At 52.7% G+C, this 13,488-nt stretch overlaps 1 protein-coding gene across 1 annotated transcript in view; it reads left to right on the top strand.

Moving 5' to 3' along the window:
- CACNA1B (calcium voltage-gated channel subunit alpha1 B) overlaps positions 1 to 13,488 on the top strand; it is a 250,674-nt gene that overhangs the window by 197,749 nt on the left and 39,437 nt on the right. The window contains 4 exon segments of the mRNA XM_025359441.1: positions 3,657 to 3,773; positions 4,166 to 4,231; positions 5,989 to 6,080; positions 8,312 to 8,456. Coding sequence (XP_025215226.1) covers positions 3,657 to 3,773; positions 4,166 to 4,231; positions 5,989 to 6,080; positions 8,312 to 8,456 — 420 coding nt within the window.

Here is a 13,488-nt window from a genome sequence, read left to right as displayed (position 1 = left end):
CCTCTGGCCTGCTCCCTCCCTCAGCTCTGGGCGCCCAGCAGGGCTTCTGAGGGCCCTCCTGGCAGCAGTTTGATTCTGGGAACTGGCCTTGGGCGGGGCTTCCCTGAGACTTGCCCACGGAGAGGGAGGTGGGGTTTCTGGAGTGGGTAAATGTCGAGGGCAGTTTTCCCTATTGGGACTGGCTCAGATTTGGGGAGGCTTTGCGGGACATGAGTTTGTCCCTGATCCCTGCGAGTCCATGGTTCCTGTTGCACAGCCATCTCCCACCTGCTGTGTCCCCATCGTGCCAATTGAGAAGGCTCAGCTCTGCCCAGGTGGCCTCTGCAGAGTCCCCTGTAGCATCTGTCCTTCCTGGACTGACCTGCCTTGGGGTGGGTGGGGTCAGGCCGGGGGTTCAGGGCTCAGGGGCAGGGCTTAGAGTCTTTGTCTTCATGATTCAGAAGGGTTCTTGTAGGGCTGAGTAGAAGAAGGGGACTCTGCCCCTAGAGGCAGTGGAGCCCAGGCTCCCCCATTCGCATGTCGCTGAACTGTGTGCCTCGGTCAGCAAGCTCATGTGGAGTGAGGGTTCAACCGGAGCTTCCTGCTGGGTCTTCAGGAATTTTAGAGCCAAGATAGTTGGTAACCGACCAAACTTTAGCTGTGACTGTGGAAATTAATGTAAAGTAGAAGATATTTGAGAGTCACGTAAAAGTGAATGTTTGTGATACAGCGATTCACAGTTGCACGGAAGAGCTTGCGTTTTGAGAAAATACCATTTGATGCTGCAGAAACGCCCAGGTGATGTCATCTGCATGCATCCAGCTCGTGCCAGTCAGGCCCCTGCTCAGCGTCACCTCCTCAGAGAGCCCTTCCCCACACTGCCTGTCCCGTCCTCCCTCTCCACCACAATCCACGCCTGATGTGTTACTCACGCACGTGCACGTCCCTTTCCCGTCTTCAGTCGCCCGTCTCATTAGAACGACGACTGAATGGGAGCCGCACAGCAGTTTTTCTGCACCTGCTGGGCCTTGTCCTCTGGCGTGGTACCTGGCCCACATCGTAGCCCACACATCTGGGTGGGGTGCCCAACCGACACTCGGGACAAGCCCTCACTTCCGTGTGACTCTGGCCAGAGGCTGTGGTGGTCTTGGATACAGGGTCAGTGGGTCACTGTCGTGGCATGGTGTCCCACAGTGCTAAGTGCAATTTTAAATCCCTTTTCTCAAGTGCTCCCCACCTCCTGGACTGGGTATCCCCATGTTTCTACTTTGTGAATGAGAAAGGTGAGGATTGAAGGGTTAGGGACCATTGTCCCATGAAGGTGAGTCAGCCGCCATGTTGAGGGCACAATGATGTGCCTTTGGGGCACCACAGACCTTTTCTCTCTCAGGGGCAAGTAAGGGAGGGCCTGACCTTGAAGTAGGTGTGGCTGCAACAGAAGCCATGGACTCTGTGAGGACGGGGCAGGCTGTGTCCGCCTCTGACGGGCTGGTCATGGACTCTGAGGATGGGGCAGGCTGTGTCCGCCTCCGAGGGGCTGGTCATGGAGTCTGTGAGGACGGGGCAGGCTGTGTCCGCTTCCGAGGGGCTGGCTGAGACCAGAGGTGACGGTGCAGGTGCACGGCATGGTGCTGCGTGTGCTTCTGTCCCTTGCTGTCCTGCATGCAGCTGGCATGGTGCCTGGCTTGCCACGCTGTGCTCGAACATCTGTGGCTGCCGTCACCGTCTGTCTTCATAGCTCTCCAGGGCGCCCATCTCCTGCCCCCAGCCTCTCCTGAGTACCCACGGGAGCCCCAAGAGAAGCCAGGAGGAACAGGGGAATGTGGGTCTCCAGAAAAGCAGAAAGTGATGGTGGCTGAGGTTGGCATTCATGTGTTAAGTCATTTGGACAAACTTACTCTCCACGCACCTCTCACCTGCCCTGTTGTTTTCCAGTCCTTCCTTCGTATGCGGCAACCTTTATTTTCCTCAGTGTCTTCAGGAAATCTTGTCTGTGCCGCTGCCTGACCATGCCATGAACCAGTGGGTGCTGTGTTGCCCCAGTCACTGCCCCTCCAGACCCATTGAGCACATGGTTTCAGAGTGGGATCCTCCAGCCCCTGGCTCATTTGATCATCTTACATAAGGGTCTCCTGACACTGGAGACTGCGGCCCTCCACCCCTGCACCCATGTTTCTAAGATGGCTGGCTTCTCTGTGGGTCCTCGTGGCCCAGAGTTCTTGGCCATCTTGTCTACCACGGAGATTTTATTTCCCTGGCACAAGCAGGTTATGGAGCTACGCGTACACTTGTGGTGCCCTCTGGGGTCACACCCTGAGGTCTGCTGCCGCCTTGCTGATTTGGATCATAGCCCTTCCTTGTGCCCACTGGCCATGGATATCATTCAAAACCAGTCCTGCTCCCACAGTTCCAGCATCCCGCCTGAGAGCCAGTCCCTCGAGTTGAGTCGTCAGCCATCCTGCCCCTGCGAGTGCAAGTGGCAGACCCAGGCAGAGGATCCTCTGAGTACGGGTCGGGCCACTGTCCCTGCAAGGAAGAGTGAGGCCCACCCCTCCACTGATGCCTCATTCCCACATAATGGTAGCCCTGGAGAGGCGGGACGCTCTGCCAGGCCCTCACCACCTCTGCGCCTGCACGTGCTGCTGCTGCTGCTGTCTCATTCGACATCTGTGTTCTCTTTATTTGATGACTGAATCTGACAACACAAACGTGTCTCGGAGCCTGAGCTGCTTGCATATTTTAAATGCTGCAGTGGCAGGAAGCTGCTCTCAGGCTGTGTGTGGGCACCTGACCTCTAGGTAGACAGGGCAGAAAGCCTCCTGGGTCCACAAGCACCCCCATCTGTGCATGGACGCCTCCCCAGAGCCTGCTTCCCTGAAAGGGATGTGCCAATACGGTAATTCAAGTGCCCTGAGACCATGTAGAGGCTTTACTCTCAGGTAATCTGTGGATTCCCGGGTTTATCCATTTATCCTTGTGCTTGATTTTGAGCGCCTTGGATGAGGGAGCTACACTAGACAGCCTGGGTTCTCTAGAGCAGAGGCCTGTTTGACCGTGAATTGCAGAGGTGGCCTCCGTGGTGTGAGCAGCAGAACACCTGTACCTTCCATAACTTGTCTGCACACACCTGGAGCAGCCTCAGAGGAAGTGTTTGCCCCTCTGCCAGGTCCCAGCTGGGGTCCAGCAAGCAAGGGCTTTGCTGTCTGAGCCAGGAAGGAAAGGGCATGGCCATGAAGCCTGCGCGAGGCTCCCTTCAGGGGTGCTCGGTGGAGAAGCAGTCATGCCCAGCGCGTGGTCAGCTTGGCCGTGTCCTGCGAGAGGCGGTCACTGCTGGAGGCCCAGCCACAGGTGATCTCCCAGCTCACCGGCCGCAGAGAGATGCCTGGGAGAACTTTTCTCTCTGTCGCTCACGGTGGGGGGTGGGGAGAGGCCTTAGAGCCAAGGAGGTTTTCTCTGATTTGCTGCATGAGAAGTGATTTGCAAGGACAAGCTTTACTTCTGGAAGATTTTCTGGTGGCCGATTGCTGCTTAGACTGTGAAGCAGACTTTTCATTTTAATCTTTTTAACCACTTTTCTTTGGGGCCACAGGGATGTGGGAAGAGGTTGTAGGGTGGCAGCAGCTTGCCTGCGCTTTCAGGGCTTCTGAAGGTCAGAGAACAATTCCTCTTCTCTGCAGAACAATTTCATCAACCTCAGCTTCCTCCGCCTCTTCCGAGCTGCGCGGCTGATCAAGCTGCTTCGCCAGGGTTACACCATCCGCATCCTGCTGTGGACCTTTGTCCAGTCCTTCAAGGTGGGCCAGGCGGGGGGCCTCCGTGCTCTCTGTCCCCTTCCTCCGTCTTGCTTCCCCCGCCCCCACCACAGCGGCCCCTCCTTTGGGAGGCTGGGAGAGGGCACGGCACGCAGGTCTCGTGGTTGTATGCATTGTCCTGTTGTCATTTATAAAGACATTTTAAGTTACCCGTAGGTTCCCTTGGTCACGCTTACAAGAACCCTGAGGTGGGTTTCACGACTCCGAGTTAGAGATAAACTGGGGCATCACTTGGTGGAGGGGCTTGGTGGCCAGTGGGATGGAGCTGGAGTAGGCTGAGGTCTGTGTGACCTCAAAGGCCCAGCCACTGTAGCACGAGGCCTGGGCGTGGTGGCCAGGAGGCGTCTGTAGCTGACCGGCCCCTGTCTCCGCAGGCCCTGCCCTATGTGTGTCTGCTCATTGCCATGCTGTTCTTCATCTACGCCATCATCGGCATGCAGGTGGGTGCTCCCCTTTGGGACAGAGCGTGGTCCCAGCCTCCCGTCCACCGGAGCAGAGGGGCACTGATCATGATTGTTAAGTCATCGTCATAATCAGTTGATCCTTAGTGAACATTTTCTATGAGCCAGATCCTGCTTTGATCACTTTATGAATTTATGTAATCCTCTTTTCTTACTCTTTTTTTTTTTTTTTTTTTTTGAGACAGAGTCTGGCTTTGTCACCCAGGCTGGAGTGCAGTGGTGTGATCTGGGCTCACTGCAAGCTCTGCCTCCCAGGTTCACGTGATTCTCCTGCCTCAGCCTCCCGAGTAGCTGGGATTACAGGCATGCGCCACCACGCCCGGCTGATTTTTGTATTTTTAGTAGAGACAGGGTTTCACCGTGTTGGCCAGGCTGGTATTGAACTCCTGACCTCAAGCAATCCACCTGCCTCGGCCTCCCAAAGTGCTGGGATTACAGGCGTGAGCCACCGTGCCCGGCCTAAACTTACATAACCCTCAGAAAGACTGTTTTATGGAGGAGGACAGGAGGTGCCACAAGATCGGGCTGCTTGCCCAGGGCCATCCTGGTGTGGAGCAGCCCTGGCCCTCGGCCCATTGCCGCCTCTCCGGGTGGATGCACCTTGGTGTTCTGAGGGCCACACGGGCTTCCGCTCAGTGATGGTAGGGTGTCAGGGCACAGGTCAGAATGGGTGCTGGCTGTGTGGTGGCAGCTCATTTGAGCACAGCTGCGTTTGCCGAGTGGCCTGCACAGCAGCGGTCGCTTATTCTGTTAGTCTGGCAGCCGCGCTGAAGGACAGGCCTGACCCACAGCGGGGGTTACGTGCTACTGAGGAAAACTGCCTGAGAATGCGAGCAGGAGCACGTCAGATCCTTGCACTGGGCAAACTTGGCTTGCATAATTTAGATTTTCTTTATTTTGCCAAAGAACACTTTGTCAGCTATTTGGGAATAAGCATTTGAAAACCATCAAGCAGTGTCCCAGTTATAAATCTGTGGCATCTGACCACTTTTCCGACAGTAGGGACGGAGGAGGGACCCAAGGGTTAATTTGTGATGGAAGGTGCCAGCGTTTCAAAGGTTTGCTGAAAGCTGATTTCTAAACTCTATTTCAGGGATTCAGGGATTGAAGAGTTCTTTTGCTTTAAAATTTGCAGAGATCTGATGCTATTTAAAGAAATGCATCTTTTTTTTCCTGCTTTGGTCTGTGGACGTACAGAGCACGGACGTTACTGATCTCTGTGGATAGTTCATACATTTGCAGCCAGATTCCAGATTTTGGGCTGAGTACAATTAATGACCCATTTGCATTTCTTACTGTGGAAGAGTCAGTTAAAATGGATAAAAAGCCCCTAGTGCTATTGCGTATGTTTTAAAAAGACATTTTCCCATGATCTATCAGACCTGTTACCAACATAAGGCCTGCTTTGGAGCTGCTGATGATCCCACTTGAAAACACTTCCTGTGTTATGTGTGGCAGAGGCCTCGCAAGCTTGGCTGGGGGCCGTTCTTGGGAGTGTTTCGGACTTGCATCTGTGGACAAGTTCAGAGCTGGAGCCGGCACACGTGTGGCCACTGAGAGGGTGTCTATACTGGGAACGCGCACTGGCCTCTCCCGGGTGGGAGTTCTCTGGGGAGAGCAGCCGCCCATCTCATGTGGGGTCTTTGTGTGGCTCGCACACCCTCTCTGGCTTGGTCCACCTGCCGCGGCTCCTGCAGACCCAGCAGAGTCCGTGCCATTGCTCTTCTCCATTGCAGGTGTTTGGGAATATTGCCCTGGATGATGACACCAGCATCAACCGCCACAACAACTTCCGGACATTTTTGCAAGCCCTGATGCTGCTGTTCAGGTGTGTTGTTCGGTCAGCCCAGGCCAATGTCCGTTCTTCCATCAGTGGCTGCTTTACTCAGGATGAAGAAGGGTGGGTGCCAACCACAGAGACCGCCCACTTCTAATTCCCCAACCCCACTGGCTTCCCCTCAGCAGGCCTTTCTGGTTCTTCCCCTCTCTCTGCTCATCTTTTCCAAAGGCTCCTGATATCTGCCCCAGTCTCAGAACAGGCTGAAGGGAAGCCCTGAGGGAGGTCATCCTGGGAGCCTTGGGCCAGGCCGGCCTCTGCTGCCTCATCTGTGCTCCCTGGCGGCAGCTTGGGGGCCTCCAGTGAGGCTCCAGGCAGAGGTCTGGGAGGACAGAGGTGCCTAGCGGGGCTCTCGTGATGTGCGGCCTCCAGCTTTCCACCTGCGACCTTGTTGATTACAGGGATCGGTGGGATCGAGGGCAGTAGGGCAATAGGGGGAACTGCTGCCAGCAGAGTTTGTAGCTACTCAGTGGCCCGAGGAACCCAACTGGCCAGAACTGCTGGTCTGAACACACCTTTATTTTCCACTATTGCTCATGGGAGCTGCTGTTCCCTGGGCTCCTTGATGCAGCCAAGCCAAGTAACAGGCAGAACCTGGAGGGGCCAAGAGGCCGTGGCACAAGCTTCTGGGCATTCCGAGGTCTCCTGGCAGAGATGTGCCCAGGAGAGGGCTAAGCATCAGCTGCTGTTCTGGGCGCGGAACAGGTGCTATGGCCGTCCTGGTTTGAGAGTGAACTTGGGAGCAGAGGGGAGGTGGCGAATGTGTTTTCCTGCCTCCTGAGTCTTCCACAGTTTATCACTCATGAACCTAGGACAGAAGGAAGGAGCTCTTTTAGGGATTTACCATTTCAGTTCATGTTTGCAAATGCACTGGGCTGCTGCACAGCCAGCCCTGGGGGCTGCTCGACACAGCCCACCCTGCCTGCGGATGCACGCTGGGACGAGCGCAGACCCAGACCTGCTTGGCTGAGCTGCCTGGAGAGACCCCTTGGACTCTTGTTTCTTTGCATAAGATAAGCAAGCACCCTTAGGCTGACACTGTCCCCATATGATGTTGTTTGCCTGGGCTTTAGCTGCCGTGTTAATTTTATTTCATCATTTATTAATATTCTGCCTCATGCCACAGAAGATTTAAGGCAAACCTATGAAGTCAGCCTTAGTTTTGAGGCCTTTGGTCTCATGGCTTTCTGTTTCTCCCTGAACTTTGTGTTGCCTGGGAACACCCTTATCAGTCAGGCCCGGCACAGGTTGAAGCAGCAGCCCTGCAGGAACACCCTGCCTCTGGCTGTCATCAGTGAGGAGTGGGCCCAGCTTATGCCCAGGGCTGACCACACAGACACATGGAGGTGGAGACCCAGGCCTCTGACCCACTTGTACCCTGCAAGCCGCTGGTGCTGGCTGTGTCCAGGAACAGACTCTGTGCAGCAGCATCCAGGGTGGCTGCTCAGGGCAGGGTGCTCTTGAGGTGTTCAAGGACCAGCAGAGGCCAGGGTGCTTGGAGTGGACTGAGCTGGAACCGAGATGGGGGTGAAGTCAGGGAAAGAGTGGGCAGCAGGTCCCACAGTGCTGTGGGCAGTCATGTGGATTTTGGCATTTCTGATGAGTGAGGCAAGTCACTGGAGGGTTTTGAGAGGAGAAAGAACGTGATCTGGCCTGTGCTTAGTGGCCCTGCTTCCTGCTGTGTAGGGCAGAGTGAGAAGACCAGCTTGGAAGCTTCTGTAGCACAGGGCAGGCCATGATCACTTGGCCTAGGACAGTGAGGAGTGGTGAGAGCCTGGCTGTGTTTCGAAGGCAGATGAGCTGATGAACAGGATATATATAGAGAGAGAGGAGGCAAAGATGCTGCCCACGTTTTTGGTTGGAGCAGCTGGAAGGAGAGTCACCATTTCTGGAAATGAAGACGACCAGGATGGCGTGTGTCTGGGAGGAGGTCAGGAGGACAACTGGGGCCTGTGGTGTCCACAGAGAAGTGCTCGCCCTGGCGTTGGCCCCTGGTGCCGTAGATATTTTTTAGTAAGCAGCGCTTTCCCGATTAACGGTCAGTTTGGAAATCTAGTGCCAGAAGGCTCCTTTGAAGAAACAGCATCTGTGACCCAGGCCTTGCACACGTGTGAGCTCTCTGTGGGAAGGAGCCCAAAGGAGCGGGCACGCTTGGCAGCCCCACAGGGCTCGGGCTCCCTCGAGGGCCTCTGTGGGCCTCACAGCTCTGCCCTTCTTCTCAGGAGCGCCACGGGGGAGGCCTGGCACGAGATCATGCTGTCCTGCCTGAGCAACCAGGCCTGTGATGAGCAGGCCAACGCCACCGAGTGTGGAAGTGACTTTGCCTACTTCTACTTCGTCTCCTTCATCTTCCTGTGCTCCTTTCTGGTGAGTCCTGGGCACCGTGCCCCTCCCAGTGCCACGTCTTGTCTCGGTGCAGCTCAGGCTCCCCCCACATCTCCTGCTGATCCCTGACTCCGATCCAGGCTGTGTCACAAGCTGAGTCCCTGCTGATGGCCCTTGTTTCCCAGAGATGGTGACCTCGTTAGCACGAGAAAGGGCCAACGTGGTAACGGGCTCCTGTGGGCCCTTCCTTGACGTCCGTGGAAAAGGGTTACATTTCCAGGGGCAACTGTTGCTTGACTTCCAGCTTCTAGAAGGTCATCCACTGTGGTGATGGGACGTGAAGGTACAGCATCCCAGCCAGTGTGCGGGGAAAGCAGCCGGACTGGGTAGGGAGGTCGGCAGGGCAGGCCCCAGAAGTGTGGATTTTATTCCACATCCATGGAAGCCTCTGGGGGCCCCACAGGGTCTGCTTGATGTTTTACAGCTTGGCTCTGGCTTCTGTGTGAGTAGTGAGGACGTGGCTGCAGAACGAGTGGGGAGATGACTGGGGGCAACAGTGGCCTGGAGAAAGGAGAGGCAAGGGAATGAGGTGGGATTGGGCTGCATTTTAGAAGTAGAGCTGGCATGATTGATGACGAGAGGTGGGCGTGTGAAGAGGGAAAAGCAGGCTGCATCCTGGGGTTTTCTGGGGCCACAGGGTGAGCAGTTCTTCTGAGATGAGAGTACTGGGGAGCTTAGATTAGGTTAGGGTTGGGGGCAACAGAGATGCCCAGTGACCTCTGGGCTGGAGATGGAAATGGGTTGTCGTTAGTGTTTGGTGTGTTTGTGGGGCTGCTTGCTATTCGCTGGATCCCTGCGAATGCGAAGCTTAGTGCAGTGACCTGCGTCCAAAGCAGCACCTGAGTGCCTGTTAGACATACAGATTCCCGGGCCACTCCCCAGACTGCATCAGGATGTCGTGGAGATGGATCCAGGAGTCTGAGTTTTAACAAGCTCTCAAGGTGACTCGGTGTGTGTTGAACTTTGATGAGCCTTGACATAGGGGAAGAACAGTGTAAGGAAGAAGGCTGAAGACTCTGCCCCTCCCCAAGGGCATTGAGGAGGCAGAAAGGAGCACTAGATCCAGAAACTGAGGAGGAGCAGTCAGGGAGGCAGGTGGAGGACTGGGAGTGGGCGGAGGGAGGAAGTAACCAGCCATGCGCCATGTTGACGGAAGGTGATGCAAGATGATGACCAAGAATTGTTCATTGGGCCGGGTGTGGTGGCTCACACCTGTAATCCCAGCACTTTGGGAAGCCCAGGCAGGCAGATCACCTAAGGCCAGGAGCTCAAGACCAGCCTGGCCAACATGATAAAACCCCATCTCTACTAAAAATACAAAAATTAGTCAGGCGTGGTGGCATACACCTGTAATCCCAGCCACTGGGGCAGCTGAGGCAAGAGAATCACTTGAACCTGGAAGGTGGAGGCTGCAGTGAGCCGAGATTGCACAATTGCACTCCAGCCTGGGCAACAGAGCCAGGCTCCATCTCAAAAAAAAAAAAAAAAAGGGAGGCTGAGGGAGGAGACTCACTAGAACCCGGGAGGTGGAGGTTGCAGTGAGCCAAAATTGTGCCACTGTACTCCAGCCTGGGGGACAGAGCAAGACTCTTGTCTCAAAAAAAAAAAGTTTGTCAGACATGGAAAGGCAGGGGCCATTAGCGCCCTTGGGACGTTGTTGCCTCCGTCAGCGGAGTGGGAGTGAAGGCCTTGTTGCCACAAGCTTGAGAGCCCACGAGAGGAGAGGAGCACAGCCGGGACAGAGTCGCTCTTGACAGTGAGCAGCACTGAGGAAACGCCTCGAGCCTGTGGCCCTGACTCCAAGGAGGAACAGCTGGCATGGGCTGAGCTTTTCTCTAGCCACATTCACTTCTCAGTACATGGGTAGAAAAGTGAATTATCCAGATTCGGGATTTCCCAGATAAGTGCAAGGAGGGAGAGAAGGGTGTGTGTAAGAGTGTGGTTATTGTGTTGGATGTGGGATCAAAGCTGGGGACAGAGGAGGGTGAGGGGCAATGCCACTGGATTGGAGGTTCTCGTGAGGACATGTTTTGGGATGCAGGTATTTGAAAAAGCGAGCCGGAAAAGTAGGCGATGTGAGCAGAGTGGGATGTGTGAAGTGGAGACTCGGGAGACAGTGAGTCCTGCCATCAGTAAACATCATTGCCGTCATGACATTATCATTGCAAGATCATTGCATTAACATTAGCATGATCACTGGTGATAAGCATGTTTAGCATGATTTGTGGGAACAGAGATGAGCTGATGGGTGAGAAGGTTCAGGAATGGAGAGGGCAGGCAGTGGTCCTCCCATCTCTGTGGATCTTGAAAACAACAAGAATGATAACAAGAGTAGAAGTGGAGACACAAACAGCAAGCCAGGTGCTAAGTTTTTCATAAAGGAAGGGGAAACTTAATATGTCACGCGAGCTCCAGAGAACAGGTTTCTAAAGAAGAGACCAGAGGGGACATCCATCTGCTTAGATGTTTGAGCCAGAGCAAGAACAAGTGGAGAGCACTCAGGGGAGATGGAGATACAAGGACTTGTGCTGAGAGTGGACTGTGAGCTTTGCAGGGTGCAGTAGGAGGTTGAGGTGGTTGGGAATGGTGTACACTTGAGACAGGTGAGCTTATACTTAGATAGAGAAATACAGAAGAACCTACAAAACTGTGTTTTGCTACTTGCCAGAAACCAAGGGAAGGATTTCCATGCTTGAGTCGTCTCCTGATCCCTCCGAAGACCCCTGTGGGCAGCAGGGAGGGTGGGCTTTTTGGAGAATCACTTTCCTGAGGCCTTGGTCTCTATACTGTCCAAGGACATCTGGTGCTGTAAGAACCAGCACACCTGTGGGCACAAAGCCACACCTACTAGCCTGACCTTACCATGCACCTGGCTGCAGAGATGGGGCTCCACAGAAAGCCACATTCATGATACCACAGCACGCACAGGGCCAGCACTCACTAGACATGTCCAGGATGAGTTGAGGAATCCCTGGGTTTAGCTGTCGCTCCTGTGCAGAGAAGTGGGTGTTTCGTGGCCACTGTCCTTTGTTCTTGTCCCCATGGACCTCAGTCATGGTTCTTGGCTAATCCTGGTGTCTCCTTACTGAAACTGTAATCCTAATTCTTCTGGTACTTCCCTCACAGATTGGACATGCAGCTCATGTTTTGAAACACTGGGATGTGGTTTGGTCTGATAGAGAAGTGACGTGGAGAAAATGGGACTGTGAATTTGGGATGGGTGGCAGGACTTGGTTAGGTTGGGATTTGGTTCCATTAATTGGAGTAGAGGGTGCTGACAGAAGAATAGGGAATGAAGTTGTTCGTGACAGCCTGCTGATAATCACTGAGTCAGGCACTATCAGGGTCTTATGAATACATTAAGTATTTTAGTCTCTGTGACTGTCCTGAGATTGGTACTATTGTTATTATTATTATTATTATTACAATGAAGAAATGGAGGTTTAGAGATGTTAAATATCTTAGCCTGAGTTTAGAACCTAAGTTTTTGAAAAGGACAAATTCCTAGAAAGACACAAATTACCATAACTGACTGAATTAAGTAGAAAATCTGAATAGACCTGTAACGAGTAAGAAGATTGAATCAGTAATCGAAAACTTCCCAATAAAGAGAAGCTCAAGACCATATAATGGCAAAGGGACACTCTTTGCTGGGAAAACGGGACATCCACATACAAAAGAATGGAGCTGGACTCCTACCTTATACTATATATAAAAATTAACATAAAATTAAGAACTAAATGTAAGAGCTATTAACTATAAAGCTCTTAGAAGAAAACATAGTGGATAAATCTTTATGATGTTTTACTTAGTAACAGAGTCTTAGATTTGACACCAGAATCAAAATAAAAGAAAAAATAAATTTGTCTACTCAAAATTAAAAACCTTAGTGCATCAAAGGAAACTATCAACAGAAGGAAAAGGCAACCCAAGGAATTGGAGAAAATATTTGCAAATTACATTTCTGATAAAGGGTTAATATCATAATTATTGAAAGAAAATCTTCTGCCAAATTAAATTTAACAGAGTTTAATTGAACAAAGAATGATTCGCAAATCGTGCAGCCTCCTGAGTCGGAGTAGTCTCAGAGACTCCAACACAGCCACGTGGCAGAAGAGGATTTATGGACAGAAAAAGGAATATGATGTACAGAAAATGGAAGTGAGGTACAGAAACAGTTGATTGGTTACAACTTAGCATTTGCCTTATTTGAACACAGTTAGAACAGTTGGCCCCCTTTGGCCAAAACTTGATGATTGGTGTGGTAATAGGTTACAAAGTCTGTTTACACTTCGATTTAGGTTATAGTTCACTAGGTACAGAGAAACCTTTAGGCTGAACTTAAAATATATAAGGAGGCAGCGTTAGGCTAAACTTGATTTAACAAAATGTATAAAGAACTTCTACAACTCAACAACAAAAGTCAAACAACCCAATTAAGAAATGAGAGATAGGCCAGGCGCGGTGGCTCAAGCCTGTAATCCCAGCACTTTGGGAGGCCGAGACGGGCGGATCACGAGGTCAGGAGATCGAGACCATCCTGGCTGACACGGTGAAACCCCGTCTCTACTAAAAATACAAAAAACTAGCCGGGCGTGGTGGCAGTCGCCTGTAGTCCCAGCTACTCGGGAGGCTGAGGCAGGAGAATGGCGTAAACCCGGGAGGAGGAGCTTGCAGTGAGCTGAGATCCGGCCACTGCACTCCAGCCTGGGCGACAGAGAGAGACTCCATCTCAAAAAAAAAAAAAAAAAAAAAGAAATGAGAGATAATATCAGCAAGATGGCTGACTTTCCCCATAGTGCTTGTCTTTCTCAAAAAGACAGAGCAATGAACAAAATATTACATTTTAATGAAAATAACTGAGGGAGAGTCTCGGAGTACGTCAGAGGTGTAACAGAGACACTGGTGAGCACAGAAACTTGGGATGGCCACTGAGAGAATGGAAGGAAACACCAAGCAAACACCACCACCCCATCCTGCAACTGGGATCAGCTGGGACCCAGGAGGAGCTTTT

The sequence above is a fragment of the Theropithecus gelada genome, chromosome 15 (genome assembly GCF_003255815.1).
Source record: "Theropithecus gelada isolate Dixy chromosome 15, Tgel_1.0, whole genome shotgun sequence".
Classification (NCBI taxonomy): Eukaryota; Metazoa; Chordata; class Mammalia; order Primates; family Cercopithecidae; genus Theropithecus; species Theropithecus gelada.
This window is presented reverse-complemented; position numbering and strand designations above follow the sequence as displayed.